Source organism: Numida meleagris, chromosome 1, assembly GCF_002078875.1.
Source record: "Numida meleagris isolate 19003 breed g44 Domestic line chromosome 1, NumMel1.0, whole genome shotgun sequence".
In the NCBI taxonomy this organism is placed as follows: domain Eukaryota; kingdom Metazoa; phylum Chordata; class Aves; order Galliformes; family Numididae; genus Numida; species Numida meleagris.
The window spans coordinates 175,182,782-175,198,991 of record NC_034409.1 but is presented as its reverse complement, the minus strand read 5'-3'; the positions used below and the strand labels follow the sequence as shown (position 1 = coordinate 175,198,991).

The following is a 16,210-nucleotide window of genomic DNA, read 5'->3' as shown; positions in this document are numbered from 1 at the left end:
TCTTTCTGTTTATTCCAATAGTAAGCTGAAGTGCTCTGTACTTCAGCTTTTACCACGGTTGTGTGAAATAAAATTGTTAAAATGAATTAATAAAGCTTTGGTTTGCCTGTTCCATTTTACAAATACATTATTCATATTTGTAGGACAGAAAACAGGTCTCATGCCATTATTTTGCTGAAAAAACATGAGAAGGTTGGTTAGCCATTTCTAATGGAAGTGGGGACAACAAAAGTATAGAAATTAAAACAGAATGCTGTGAATGTGGCAGTACAAATGTTAGGTGATTATGGAAAAGAAGTAACAAGTTTGAGTTGAATAAATTGTATGACAAGGAACTTTTCATGTGTAGTTAGCAAGCTCTCCCTTGCTGTTTGAAGGATCAGTCACAGCTACAGTGCCTCTAAATTTATGACTGGTAACCAAATTTCAAGAACCAAAACTTGATGCTTCACTGTATATTCTTGACATTACTGAAATCGCTGCTCTCCAAGGACTAGCAGAAGGAGAGCAACGGAGCGTATCATCAACTCCATAAACGCTGATCATGAACAGTGAAGGGTGAGAGCTGATAGCAAAAGGAGTTAATGATATAAGAAGTGGCCTCAATTCACCTCAGATGCTGCAAGTGATTAAAACCTTGTGTCTGGGGTGGGTCCCGCACTGCAGAGATGACAAACGTGGTCTGTCCATCGAACATTTTAAAAAATCCTGAGCACAACTGAGCAGTGAATGGTTTTCACTAAGATCTTCACCACCACCCTGTGGTAATAAAAAATATTACAATCTTTATGGTGAGAAAAAAGGCATTGTGCAGCAATTAGCTGCTCTCCTTGAATGAACTTCTGCAGCAAAATTAGCCTCGTTGCTATGCTGATGTGAAGAAATGAGAGCCACGACAAACAATGCTTTTCTCTTTACCCCGTGGACCAGCACTATCAATCCAGTTTGATGCTTTTTTGTTGGTTTTCTTGAGCACAGAACCAAGAAAGACAAACGCTACCACAAACTGTTTTCTAGCATTCCTTGTCACAGAAAAGATGCCTTGGAAATAGTTGCGCAGAAGCAAACGGTCATCATTCACTCTTATACAATGTTGCATCTGAGTGGCAGGAAATGTAGACATATTTTTTTAGATTGATTACTCTGATAATTACCTTTGTCAGGGCTGAACAAGACAATAATGACCATGGGATATATGGTTATTAAAATAAAGATACATCCAACTATATGAGTGGGTATCTCCAAAGTCATAAAACTAAAAGCTTCACCTGATAGATCAGCTCTTGAAGAACTTAAAAACCGGTGCTAAGCAACTGTCTACAAGATTGGGCCTGAATGTCAAAACATTAAATAAAATGCACAAATGAGGTCACCATGGCCAGATTTCAGTTGGAAGGGACTTCTGGGGGACATCTGCTCCATGCTCTACTGACCATGACATTGCACTCCAGGGTTTGCGGAAAGTGTGTTTCTCAGCCACCCACAGGCTCACTCAGTGCTCACACCATGAACTTCACGCTTTGATCCCTGGGCATTCAACATAAACCCTGTGCAGCAGTGGCACTTGGAGGCCTAGAAATTGCCAGCTTTCAGGTGAACCAAGAACACTGAAAGCCTGAACACTGAAAGGAAAGGAAACAAGTTGGCAAGCCCAAGTATTTTGCCGTCATCTGAGTTCACCAGAACATTTTTCATGAAAAGATTCCAAGAAAATAGATTATTTTGTTAAAGCCATTGCGTATTGGTGAAACCATTTTTTAGCGTGGCCTCAAGCAGGAAGGACACATGCATGCCGTTCAGATGTGGTCCCTGCTACATCAGAACGGTGACATACAAAAGACTTCTCTCCACTAGCCAAGGCAGCAAGCTGAACCACATGCATTTACACAGCACGCCTTTTGGGTGAACTCTTCCTGCGATTTGCATTTGTTCCAAAGAAAATAGAATATAAACCTCCTCACCTAAACCACAGAACTTAAATCACCATCCTCTGTGTGCTACAGTTTTATTAATAGAGCAGCTGCGTTTGCATTTACTCCCAAGTGTACCAGAGGAGCAGACTGCTAGGACAAGGTAAAGTACAATGTCAGTAGATGCATACCTCTGGGATCTTAATAAGGGTGGTTTCTGCATGAACAATGAAGAATTCAGTCCCAGAACTGGGCTTATTAGTTTGCTAAAATGAATTTGTGCTGGGTAGTACTGAATAAATTATTAGAAAACCAACAGAAGGTGGTGTGATATGTTTTTTTGCTTTAAAATACGTGTGACAGTTGGGAAATGTTTGCCTCACAGAAGAGATTTTGTAGACAATTTAAGAAGTCCAACACTTTTAAAACTGTACAATAAAGTTTTATAAGACAAAGCTGAAGAACTTCAGCTGTACATTATTTAATTAAAACATGTACAACGAGAGAAAAATAATGGGAATGTAAGTTTGTACTTATTTCCAGAAAATAGATTCATTTGACAATGTTCCAAGAGTAAACAAACATTGTAATGCAATCACTTCAGAACAAATACACATGAAGACACTGCAGTCCTATACATCGTGTTTCAGCCGTCAACAGCCAATTCATCTGCTCTGTAGCCAGGACACTCGATTTACAAGACGTGTAACAGCACACAGATGGTAAGATGCACAAAGCAATGTATGTAAGATAAAATGGTACAAAACACTTGTCAAAATAAAATACATACGCAAGTCATCCCTAGTATTTACAACAAATAGTTTTAAATTAGACATCGTACGGAAGGCATCTCCTACATACAGATGCCACATGTAGAAAAAAAGCAGGAAGGCGGTCAAAGAAAGGTACTGTGTTAGTTATGGCTAAAGACCTTTGGCTCCAAAACTGTTGTAATTATTTTCAAAAGACAACCAAAATGCAGAACATTTAAGTAGTCTGTCTTTGAACTCCTTTACTACACTGACCACTAAAACTCAATGTGAAATTTAGCATGGCAAGTGCCACTTGTAAAACAATCTTATTATTTCATACATCAAATGCTCCCAGTTAGATGCAATTATGGTTTGGCATTATCCTAACTCAGTGGGAACACATTTGAGGACAATTACATTTTACTGCATCTCATGCAAAAAGTCTGAGGTTGTCTGCTCAGCAGGCCATCAGGAAGGCTCTGGCTGTGCTTTAGCTAAATGAGGCACAAATATGCTTAGTAGTTGCCCTAGAACATTTTACAGTAACTTACAGCAAACAAAAGTGAGTGGGAAAGACAGCTTTCTGAAGGTAAGTTTTGTCATCAGGAGAGTCAGGACTTTTACGTTCTGCTAAAGGACAGAGGTGCTAGAGTACAAAGTTTTACATTTTATTAGCAGCTCTTTGCCCCACAGACTCTGAAATCAGACTGACCCCCAAGTGAACATGTGCCTTACTTGCTGGACAGTGTAATTGTGAGTTTTCATTTAACTGTAATTCATTTAAAAGATTATGGTGTAGTTTAAATTTGGCCTGCCTTCTTATATTTTATCAGTCTTGCTGCATAGCCAACATATTCCTTGACCAATAAATATTTAACCCAATAGAATATCTATTGTGTTGGTAGCCTCTTAATCTACAGAAGACTGCAAAGAAAGACACAGAATATTATAAAACACATCTACAAGTAGGGCACTATATATAAAACTGTCCTGAGTAATCTGCACCATGAAACATTTTCTCTTTCTGAAATTAAGTTCTCTTTGAAAAAAAAAAAAAAAAACACAACTTTCTGCATCCGAACCCACATACAAACATTTCTGTTCATTGTTAGGGCTAAGGCACCAGCACTACGACATGGGAAGAGCCTTTATGGGCACTGACATGACAGAAGATACATGCCAAAATCTTTTTATCAAAGACAAACATGTAAATGTGGCTCTCATAATGCCTTCAGGTCAATCTGGGGAAGTTTCCGCATGTGCACTGCAATCCAACTTCAGACGCGTTTACATCTAGCACAGATCTTTCAAAATGTGGTTATGAAAGATCTCGGCTTCTATGATACATGCACCACTTTGGTTGGCAGGCCTGAACATGGGAACTACCCATGAAAACGGGTACATAAGAAACACAAAAGGGTTGTTCATTTATGTGGAAGGGCGTGCATCCATACTGGCATTTGGAAGTCAGTTCGTGCAGTTTAAATTGAGCACGCAGAATTATCTTTTAGATGGCTTGTTTTAAACATGAAAACTGAACCCAGCCAGCTTTTTTCACTGTCCTTCCTGTGCGCTTTCTTTAAGCTGGGCTGTTGAAAATGTCAGTGCATATTTCCAGTTCTTAGCTGTTTCAGGTCATCTTCCACCACTACGGAAAAGTACAAGCAATGAAGTTCACTGTGGAGTGAACAATTTGGCTGAGCATCACCAGACTTTGCATTATTGCTGAACTATATACACAAGGCATTTGAAATGTACAGTTGTCAAAGATGTCATTTAAAATCAAAACTACAAACCTGGGCTTTGCAGAAGTTGCCACAAAGTTATCGAATCATAAAACCATCAGACTGGTGGGCTTCACAACACTGACGATAAGTAAAAAGATAGAGGTAACAACAGTAGTAGGAACAAATACATGTTTAAAATAAGGCTTTTTTTACGTAGTTATTAAGATGCCTGGCCTCTAGCCCATTGTTTGTTCTTCATATATTACAGATTCATTACAAAGCTGATTGTGTCCGTTGTCAAGGAATACTCTTGGATCTACACTTATCATCTGATAATGCCCCTAATCAGCAGCATAGGATAAAGTATTTGAAAGACATTCATAACGAATCAGTTCTGAAACATAAGGAGTCTTTTCTTCCTTCCATATTACCAATAGTCTTGTCATCCTTTGTGAGTTAGCGAGTAGAAATGATCAGTGCTGCAAATAGCAAGATCCTGTTTCTTCTTGGTGGCTTTTAAAAAGTTTTTCTCCCAAATCAACTTATAGCAATGCAGATCATGCACTGCGGATGCTGACCAGAGCTGACTTTTCTCCAGCCAGGTCCTTCCCCTTCCAGTTCAGACTAATGACTCTGCGACAGAAATCCATCTATGCTCCACATAATTATTCTGTCCCTTCCCATAAGGACTTCTCTTTCTTTGTGAAGAAATAACTGGTCACAACTCATTGTCGACTGCCTGTGTAGAAGAAGCGTGGATCCAGACTGCTTTGAGAACTTAATGGATATTTACGTTACCATTCACCCATTTTCTAAGTGAAGCTATGTAAGTACAAAGTGTGCGAGCTAAGTAACATAGCCAGCAGTCAGCAGTCAGCTCATACTGTCTCAGCTGTGACACTGTACATTCACATTATCTCCATTAAAAAAAAAAAAACTTCTTTCACAGAGAAATAAGCATACTGGGAATATAAAGAAGCATCTCCCAGGCTAAGAAGTGCGCCAAAAGTGATATAAAAGCTTTATACTGTAGAGTATACATGCAAGCAGTATATTGCTCTGACTGAAAGAAATCAGAGATGCCCTGGGCGCCTCTTGTACCCACTTGTATGCAATAAATGCACACATCTTTGTAGTCCATTTTGCACTCTGTTCATGTTTCTATATGACAGAATAAAAATTCCCTGTTCCAATCTGGAATATGATAAGGCCCTGTGGGACATTCTCCTGCCATTTGGCAATTTAATAGAAAAAGACAGGAAGGATTAGGGTCCACCAAACCCAGCAACAGTATGTTATCCATTTGGGATCTCTCCACCTGACTTAAGGTGGAGAGGCTCCTGCTTGGTTCTCCAAAAGGAGAAAACTCCCCCAAGATTCCTTGCTGACATACCCTTAAGGAAAAACTCCTCCCTACGCTAAATTTGGCCATCAGCATAAGATTAAGAAAAATGAAATGTTACAATGACCTGCACAGTTCTATCATTACTTCAGCACAACTAAGAAACAGATCAAATACTGCTGCTTTACAGTAACAGTAAGTGGTCTTTGTCAGAAGGGAAACTGCTCTTCATTAGCAATGCTGACATTTGGCAACATTTACTTCAGAGCGGTGCCGAGCGACTTCATTATTCTTCTAGACAAAGTTGTACTTCTGGCTCAAGGGAGCCCACGGCTTTTCCTCCAAAACTGGAGATTCACTGAGCTTAAATACGCTTAACTGAGTCTCCAAGGTCCTTCCTTGGAATAAGTCTCTCCCCTTGCCTGTGTCCTTCACTTTTTGAATGGGGTGAGTTTGTTGAAGGTATGCCAGAAGAGGGATGGCTTCCGCTTGGGTTCTGCCAGGGCAAAGACCTGCTGCTGCGGGATGCTGGTGGGCACGGTGATGTGGCGCTGATGGATGGGATGCAAGCTCTGGTGTAGAGGAGGCATAGGACACCCATTATAGCTTACACCTGCAACAAGAATTATTTAAGAAAGTATATGAGACACCTAGCAAAGTAACTAATAAGGGGAAAAATTGAGCATGGCATCATGGGACAAATCCAGCAGTCAGTAAAGCCAGAATTAATTTTGTCATGATATTAAATGAAATCACTACTAGACGTCACCTTCTCTGATGTAAGACCTTTTAATTGCTGCACTTATTTGTGTTAAGAATTACACCAGTACAAATAACACTGCTACAAACAAGTAAGCAACCATTTCACAAAGCCTGGCAACATTGTCTGCATGGGTAAATTCTGATACTTCAAAGGAGAGATGCTTAAAGAAGTAGAAGCTATTACTGTAGTCAGCCCTCAGATAAGACTAAGTAAAATGCTGCTACCAATGAAAATATATTCCTTCATTTTGGATAATATTTTTGCAGGCTAACATTCTCAGACTTTGGATATTCTGAACAGAATCTCCTGATCAGAATTTTCAGCCACTTCCCTGATAATGCAGAGAGGTTTTACAAATATCTCGTGATTGCTAAAGTGCTTTATAATAGCACTGATCCCAGGGAATAGGGATTAATTCCTCGTTCCTAAATTCTGACCTGGTCTGTTCCCACTTTCTCTATTTATTCTCTCAACACACTGGACACTTACTCAAATTAAGATTGAAAAAGACAAAACCACAAGATTTCTGAGAGGGAAAAGGAGTAAAAAGAGTTTCCAGAAGAAACTCTTTCCAGAAGAAGTTTCTAATCCTTCACTGTGCACTTTTAAGTAATTAGCAAGAGAGGATAGCAAGGAGCTATTCTGATGATGCTATCATGAACTCAGCAACGCATGGCGTGCAGAAAGTATATTAAAGCCTTTCAAATAGAAAGCACAGAATTACTAAAAAGTAAATTGTCTGAACAAAAGCAAAGGAAGGAAAATCTTCCATTTTTAATTTTTAATTTTAACCTCTCATTTTTAATTTCATCTCTGCAAACATTTTCTTACAGCCTTAAATAAACCACTTGTTCTTCTCTGATAAAGAGATAATGACAACTTGCTCTCTGGAGGAGACTGGGAAACTGATTCAGTAGGCAGTTCACAAAGGTATTTCAATTTGAAATGGCTAATGGAAATAATTCAGTCTCAATGCATACCCAAGAAGAAAAGGTAAAAGCTTCAGAAACTCAGTCATTGTACTTATTCCTGATATCAAACACACTGGAATAAAATAGGAGCATAAAGCCATTCTTAAATACCTACCTTTCATTTTTCCGTGCCTTGACTTACGGGCGTTCTGCATGGCTTGTTTCTTCTGGTTTTCTGAGATTTCCATTCCTATGAGAAAGAGTAAAATAAGGAACTGATATAAAAATATTTTATCTAATATTTGATTACTGTAAATCAAAACTAATAAGTAAACTACTTGAACCATTTTTTATTAATTCTAAGTAACAGTAATATATCCAAAGTTTTTAGGCATATGTTTTACTTTGTCATGTAAATTTAAGAAGTTTTATATTGGGATAACATTAAGAACATTAACCAGCTAGTAGATAACTGTGAAGAGCTTGCTTTCCAGTTCTGCAAATGGCAACCACTAACTACACAAGAAGTAATTTTCATAGATAGCTGCAGATAACTGGAGATGAAAAAAACAACTAAAGTAGCATTTCTGAAAGCGGCAAACCATCCAGCAACAGATCATGAATACAGAACCTCTAGATTTTTTTAATCAGTCTGAACTAACCTGAGGTAATAAACTGGAGTCACCGGTACTGCAGCAGTGCAAATTTGGTCTCAAGGAGAACAAAATCCCTAATGCCTTCATGTCTGAAATACTCAGCCTTACAGCAAACTTCTCTTGATCTGTAAGGGGACAGTACCTACTTCCCTTCCACCTTCTCACTGCTTATACTTTCCATATTTAATAAATTCATTTGATGATCCACATAGAATAAAAGATGTGATTTTAAAAGCTGGAAAAACTTTCTGTGCACTGAGAAAACTCCATGCTATTATCTTAGATTAGTCTTCATGTGTAATCTCTGTACTTCTGTCTGGCATAAAGACGGAACTGTTGTAACTCCTTTGCACAATTCTTGAGTGAACAAGATACTGGGTGAACATCATCTTTATGCGGCATGTCCCGTATATGCCAGTGAACCATCACTGGCAGCGCAGACATGGCAGAAGGCTATGGAGGGCAACACTCCCTCCACCCAGAGGACAGAGCATCCCATCTTTTGCCAGACACCAAAGGAGGCTGTGATGTGGTTGGGGCTGCCATAAGCCTCGGGCTGGATCCCACGCTCCGGCTTCTTACATGCTTGTTTGCATACTTGCATAAATTATGATTCAATAGTATGCCACATACTACTGTGTGACAGGTATATGACTGATCTACACTGAGTACAGAGAAGCCAGACTTCCGCTGTGAAAGGCAGCCAAGTGTCTGGTGTCATCAGGAGCCCATGGACACGCGCTTTAATTTCCTCTCCCTGCATACACGGCATTGGAGATGCGTGGGTATGTTATGCTAGCACAGACAACGGTATACATGATGTCTCTCTCTTCACTAATCTGCACATGAAGAGCACAGAAGCTGCAATTCAAAAGCAGAATAAAGCAGCTGGTTTGGTTCCATTCTGCCTTTTCCTGCATATCTCTATAGTTTTAAAACTCCCCTTAGTCTTTTAGCCTGAACTTATAGAGAACTTAATACAAATCAGCCTATTAACTTACAAAGAACATTTAGCCATAACTCTGGGGTTTGAGAAGTTCCTTTTATTCTGCTTTTTTTTTCCTTTATAGAAACAAGGAAACACAAAAAAAATGAAACCAGTTTCATCAGCAGAGATCAGACTACTTTCTTAAGGCTGCTATTAGTGGTTTGGAGAAGGATTTACTGGATATGGGCTTTTTTTCACATGTATTCATAAAAGCTAAGAAAAGCGAGATATGGTTTGGGAGACAATGACCCGCACCAAAGTGTTTTTGAAAATAGAAGTAAAATGCCGTTTGAAGAGTATGTATTTCTTCTCACAGCAGTTAGATTAGAGGCTTTGTGCAAACTCCAGCAAGATAACTTACAAAATCAACAAGACAAATTTAAACCTGAGGTTGAGAATACTGGCGCCTTTCCACTGGTTTTGGCTAAAGGAAGTGTTCAATTATGCCAAAAAATATATATATATAATGGAAAACAAGTAGTCTTCTGGGTAAAGGAGAAAACATCCAAGCTACTGTGACACACAAAAACAGAGAGATACTGCCTATTTCAACTCAGCTATCTTTCTTCTGGTTCAAGACGCCTGTGTCAAAACAGGTACCAGCACTATGGGCCTTCCCTTGCAATCTTTGCACTCAGCACCACGGACATACATCTTAAATAAGAGTTAGAGCTACTGAAACAAATATCCTCATTATCACTGCCACTGCAACCACTGTTGAATGGTTACCCCTTTTGAGTTTCCTCATGCTTAGGGCTTTCTGGAGCAGTGTTGCCTACCAGGAAGGGAAAGGTAGCATGGAACCCAATGGCCGGTAATGATAGCACAAACACACCTGAACAGGCTTCAGTTACACAGCCAAAGGTCATGTCAGGTAACAAAGATGCAACAGTCCAAGAAGGCATTGGGCACAAAACAAAAAAAAAGTGGAAAACAACATTATCTTTTATTTTCACTACCTTCTAGAGGAAATCCTCACACTCACCCATTTCCTTATCTTCTCGAACTCTTCTCCTTTCATTTTCACATGCCTCCATCCATCTCTTCTTATCCTCTTGCTTTTTTGCACAGAACAAATGAATTTCTTCTGTTGCTCTGTTTATTATCTTAAAAGCATTCTTGACATTAATGTTAAAGTCTTTGTCTCTGCCATCTTCAGTGTCCACAAGTTCCATGTCATCCATGTCCATACGATCCTTATAATACAAGATGTCCCTTCTCAGTAGGTCCTTCTTACAAAACACAAGTTGATGGTCAAAAAGGAAGAAAGTCCTCTGCTGGCTTTTGCCTTGCTTTGATATTTTGGTCAGTTCTCCTGAGTGGATCAGTTCCGAGCTTCTGGCTAACACATCTGGTCCCTAAGATGACACATACTTTTTAAGTAAGTAAGTAATATTTTAAGATCTTAACAGGTGCCTAATCAGTCTCACTTTACTAATCAATTCTTAACTCTATTTTATTGCATTTTAACTATTAGAGGTGAAAATGCCATAGGACATAGATAATCTCATATAGGTAAATTCAATGAAAGTGATTCTGCTCTGCTTTATTTCAGCATAAATTGGGAGGACATTCGTTAAAGTCACTGAAGGACATTCAACTTTGATAAATCTACCAAAAATCAGATGAGATTCTACAGTCCAAGCATAAAAGAAAAACCCATTTTGTCATTTCCTACATGTCAGTGGCATCTCAAGGACATCTGTTCATGTACCACCTGCTGCTCTTCCTGAGTGATAAACAAGGTAATCAGTAACAAAACCGCTGCAACTGGACTTTTAACTGAGCAGTGACCAGCTGAAAAGTAGACACCCATAAACTACCTTCCATGCAGAAAGACAGATCCTGTAGAGGACATGAAGTACTGTACACAGTACCTTTGATCAGGAAAGGGTCTGGCACTTACCTCCCAGTCTACTATAGACACTTGCCAACGTGCAATCTTGTCTATGCTTTCCAGTCTTCGTTTTCGCTCATTGATTAGGCATGCCACGTTCTTCATAGCCTCATATGCAGCTTTTATGTTGTTATAATCACTGTGAAATGTAGGCATGTTTCAAAGATCACTTGTACAATGGGTATGATGCAATTAGAAGCTGTGACATGGAACTTGAATTGATGTCCTGCACTTATCCTTTTACTCAGAGTACTTAAACAAGAGACATGTGATGCTCTATCCTCAACCTCACACAACAGCCTGTACAGTGTATTGCTGCATTTTGTGCAGGAGCAAATTACTGAACTGCTGAAAGGAGGCAGAAGTAAATTACTGAGTAGAAATACTGTCTCTACTGAAAACAATGGTAAAACCCAAAACTGTTATATACATTTCACCAAAGGGATTTCTTTTTAAGCAAGATTTTAGTGGGATTTTATTGTGAAAGTCATCCCTTCGATCATGTTTAATGACTGTGTTTTCTCCTTTTCATTCCCAGTGGCTGAGTGAACAAATGTGAACAATGAAAGTTATGCAGGCAGAAAAGATACCGACAGCAACCTCAAACAAGGTGAGCAAGGGACCCAAGAGCCTGAGCACCAAAGAGAAGAATTAAAGTGATAAAGTGGCCCATTTTCATGGAAGAAATGTGTGAGAGCCAAGGCTGTCACCTTCCCCTGTCTGCTCCAGGTGGAGTGCAGTCTCCTGTTCTTCCTCCACTGCTCTGCTCCCCTCTTCTCTCCCTCAACTCCACATATGCTTATGGCTCTCCCGAGCCAGTAGGCAGGTTTGGGTTTCCCTCTGTATAGCATGCATCCCTCCTTCACCTTCCTCAAATAGTCTCTGAGAAGAAGGAAGGAAAGAGGCTTATTTCTTGCCTTACAGTCCCAGCTGCCTTCCCTCTGTTATCAGTATGACTCTTGCAGAAAAGGAAGCTGGAGGTAGAAAACAGTATGAGACAGAAATAAACCCTGCCAGGGTGTCAGCATCACTGCCCTGCTTATCTGCTTCTGTCTCAGTTCCTATTTTCATCAGCCGCTGCTGATGGATGCATTTCTTTACACATCTGCACTCTGCTCTCCTCCCTTTACTGATAGCTCTGGAGACCCTTTTCTACCACAGTGTATTCAAAAAGTGAGATGAACAATGACAAGATCCTGCCTGTGTCAGGGAGATGTCCCAGGGGTGACACTGGACAGCCACAGTGCTACTCCTGCCCTTCCTTACCTCAGCTCCTTCTGCCTCTGTCAGTGTGTACATCAGCCCTCACTTGTGGCACAAAGTGTGGCCTTCATGGCAGGCTGTGCACATCTTCAGCCACTTTGAGACAACAAAAGAAAAAGCTCCAAAAGAATAGGCTGAATGGAGCTTTGCTGAAGCTCCATGTGAGCGTGGGCCTGTCTGCTTGTGAGCACCTCTGGACACTGAGAGCATGGCTGAGCTAGTAGACACCAGAATTGAAGCCCTGAATATCAGCATTCTACATCCCTTCTGCTCCCTAGCAAAAATTCCATTGTTTCCAAGCAGAGTTTTCTCAGTGTTGAACAAGCACAGACTTCTGCCCACAAAGCATCGCCTCAGGCTGCATTTGGACTTTGAGCACTGGGGTCACAGTGGAACATTTTTCTTGCAATTGTACACATTAAAAGGCAGGCATTTAAAGATAAAATCTTAATTTAGTCAAAGAGGTAATTAACCCAGGGGTGTACTAGAAAGGCTAATAACCTGCAACTTCAGTTCTTACTTATCCCAACTGAAAATCTAATGTCTGGAGTTGTTTCCCAAAGCTTAAAAAAAGCTATAGAGGGGAGATTTAGGTTAGATATAAGGAAAAAGTCTTTTACAGTAAGGGTGGTGAGGCACTGAAACAGGTTGCCCGGAGATGTGCTGGATGCCTCATCCCTAAAGACTTTCCCGGCGAGGCTGGATCAGACCCTGAACAACCTGATCAAGCTGTGGTGTCCCTGTTCATTGCAGGGGAGTTGGACTAGATGGCCTTTAAAGGTCCCTTCCAACTCTAAGGATTCTATGATTCTATTCTGTGATTCTAAGGAGGAATGGAAGAAAAATAAATTATCCCTTCTAGAATCCAAGCCTCCTGGCAGACATCAAACAAAAAAGTATTTCTTGTGGGTTCATGGGAAAAACTCTTTTAATTAATTGATAGTTTTTCTTTTCTGAGGAGCTCTTACTTCCACAGTACGTTTCCTATCCCATTAAGATCTCTATCCAGTTTTGTATTTTTCTCTGATTTTCATTACTCGCAATATTACACTGACTGGTAAAGACCCAGCTTGGGAAGAGAGGTGAAAGGGACTGTTAAGCTTGGGTCTGGTGAGGAGTTCAGTTTTGAGAGAATGGGATTACACCGAGTTTACAAAAGAGCCAAACAGTGGTTCTAGCATGCATCCAGAAAGCCCAGTGACATAGCTCAGAGAGGAAGCAGATTACAAAGATTGCAAATAACAAAGATCCTCATAGCAAATTTTTTATGGAACTGCTATGGAAATACCAATCCCCAAGTATTTTATATTTATTTTGGGGCAATAAGTATTTCCCTGGAAGTTACTAGGAGATGTGGTGGAGTACAACCTACCTTTAGTGGCAATTTTTATTAGAAGGCCACAGCAATGAATGCAAAAATACCCAGGAAATCCCTGAACAACATTTTGCTAAAGATTTTTTATAAAATCTTGTTATTTGTGATCATTCCAAGATGCCCATAAGGAGCTCCCATCTCTTGGAGGCAGTGGCAGTTTTGTTCCTGATCTCAAGAACTGGGGTTTTGTCACCCAGAAGCCTTCAGTAATTAACTTACTGTTTTAAGATTTGTCTTTTTAATTCTCTCACCTGTGCTCCTGCGTGGTGTATTTGAGCAATTCTGCAAGCTGCAGAGGGTATTTGCAGATTTTCTGAACAGGCGTGAGAAGAAAACCATCAATGGCAATGTCAATCATCTGCTGAAGCAAGCGACAGGCCTCAAAGAAGTGACGGTATTTGCCCTGTTTCATTAGTTTGGAAAGTTCAATGCAGGCACTGGGATGATTGTTACAATACTCAGAATAAATAGCAAAGCCTTCTTGCTACAAAAAAAGAAAAAGTCAAAGCATTAAGTGAAGTATTTGATTACAAAGGATGAAAGACATTTTTTGTAATACCTATTATACCTAGTTATACTATTTAATTCATTTTTATATTGCTTCCAAATTCAATAACAATTAGCTCTGAAATTACACAGAAATCTTTTAACTGCCAAAGCTATGTACCTTCTCTGTATGAACACAGAGATAGAGGCTTTCATTAAGTCAGGATGATCAAGCCCAGTCCTTCAAGAAGTACTTTTGTTTGGGGAATCCTTGAAATCAGAAGGCCTTGACAGCTACAGGTTTCTATTATGAATTAAGATTCTTTCCCCGCCACCTTCAATCCTTGTTTTCTTTAGCAAGTTGCTGCATGCCTGACTAAGCAATCTGAGATCTCTGCAGATAGTCCAGCTCATCTCTGATCACTGTGGTTTTGAAATCATGTACAAAGATCCGTACTTCCTAAAGATAAAGAGAAATCTGAAATATTTAAATAATTCTTAACCTAGTTGTAAATACTTTACATTCTAAAATGCTACCTATTTAAAGCTCAACATTTGATAGCCACTTGTTAGTGAAGTCCCCTCCCAAAGTTATCATTTTCTTATCAGATTTTGTTTATTTCATAAATAAAACCAACTTCTGCAACGTACATGTTGAAGAAAGCATGACCCTATCTCGCTCAGATGAGGTTCCTCTTTGTTGTACTGTTTCTCAAGATCCTTCAGAAACTTTCTTTGGAATTTGTAAATATCCTCAATATTTCCAAAAATGGTGCTTAGCTGGGCTGTGGTGAACATTCCTGTATGTTTGCGACACTGCCGAATATAACCCTGGAAACAAAATTAAAAAAAAAACTCATTAGTTTGAAGATTCAAGAACAGTTTCTACCATGAAAGCATCCCACTGAACTGGCAAAAACCCTATGATCGACGGGCACGTGAGTGGTTTCCCAGCCATACATACATGACTGGACAAGCAGATTGGTGCCCACATTGATTCTTCCAATCCAGTGTCTCTCATGCCCCGTGCAACTACTGCATTAGCTGCTGTGCTTTTCTGTAGTAATTCCCCTGTGCCATTTTTTCCTATAGGAAAAAACACTGAAACAATTAATAAACAGACAATTTCTACCAAGGATAATGTACTGGTTCCTTACTCAGCAGGTATAGGCAGGGCCCGGTCCAAGCCAGAGAAGCAAAATTAAGATCATATTATAATATGTTTGGAATGCTATCCTTTGCTAAAAGTGCTGGTAAGGAGGTAATAGTACCAGCAAGATTTATGTAAAAATACAATTACTTTTTACTTTTTTTTGAGTTCACTTGCAAGAACATCACGTGGGTCTAGCTCCTTTGTATCCAGTGGTAAGTAGATGCATAACCAAGCCCTCCAGTTTTAAAGTGCCTCCGGAGAAAATTCTACTCCACTCTCAGTAACCAGTGACCTAATGGTCAGTAACCAGATCCTATCAGTGCTCCCACAGCCAGGAGGTAAATGTGAGGCCAGAGGCCTCCTATAGGCTCCAGACTCAGCTGCTGTCACCACGCAGATCCTCATTTACCTGCTGCACAGGATGCGCAGGGACAGGAGCGTGCAGCACAGCAGCTGATAGCACAAATAGCAGCTGTGCTCCATTCCTCTATCAGTTATAGGTGCAGATGAGTGCAAAGGGTAGCTGGTATGACAGGGGCTATCTGTCAGGCTGCTCCGAGTGGCTGCTTCCAGGCAGGGTTCTCCCAAACAGCTCTGGGAGCAGACAGCTGTAAAAAGCCTGCTATTGAGGTTTACCAGGAAAATGAGCTCCTGTGCAGTTCTTTAATGTGAACTGCACGCACTCCTCAAACACAACAAGCTTTTCTTTATGATCCTGGCTGTGCCAGCCCTAGTGATTCATTTTAGTGCAGCACTGGCACATTTGGACTGCAGCAGCTTTTCTGGCTCACTCCTACCTGAGTGTATTTTCAGCCCATGTCTGCTTGCACCACCCTACAGATTCACTTTGAGGCACTCACTCAAACTTGCTAGGATAAATAAACAGCAAATCTAAATGGCAAAACGTGCATTTAGTGTTTTGTTTTTTTAAAAGCCTGCCACTTAGCAAAAAAATTTTGCTTGCCTTTCCTTTTATCCTTTCTCAAA

The 16,210-nt window shown here is 40.0% G+C and overlaps 1 protein-coding gene across 6 annotated transcripts in view; it reads right to left on the bottom strand.

Annotated features, from left to right (window-relative positions):
* SPATA13 (spermatogenesis associated 13) overlaps window positions 2,376–16,210 on the bottom strand; it is a 75,715-nt gene continuing 61,880 nt past the window's right edge. For all 6 annotated transcript variants that reach the window (XM_021379257.1, XM_021379275.1, XM_021379269.1 and 3 more), the window contains 6 exons: window positions 14,722–14,901; window positions 13,836–14,068; window positions 10,956–11,085; window positions 10,035–10,407; window positions 7,581–7,655; window positions 2,376–6,344 (listed from right to left, as the gene is read on the bottom strand). In XM_021379257.1, the coding sequence (XP_021234932.1) occupies window positions 6,163–6,344; window positions 7,581–7,655; window positions 10,035–10,407; window positions 10,956–11,085; window positions 13,836–14,068; window positions 14,722–14,901 (1,173 nt within the window). In that variant the 3' untranslated portion in view covers window positions 2,376–6,162. The remainder of the gene's footprint in view (window positions 6,345–7,580; window positions 7,656–10,034; window positions 10,408–10,955; window positions 11,086–13,835; window positions 14,069–14,721; window positions 14,902–16,210) is intronic.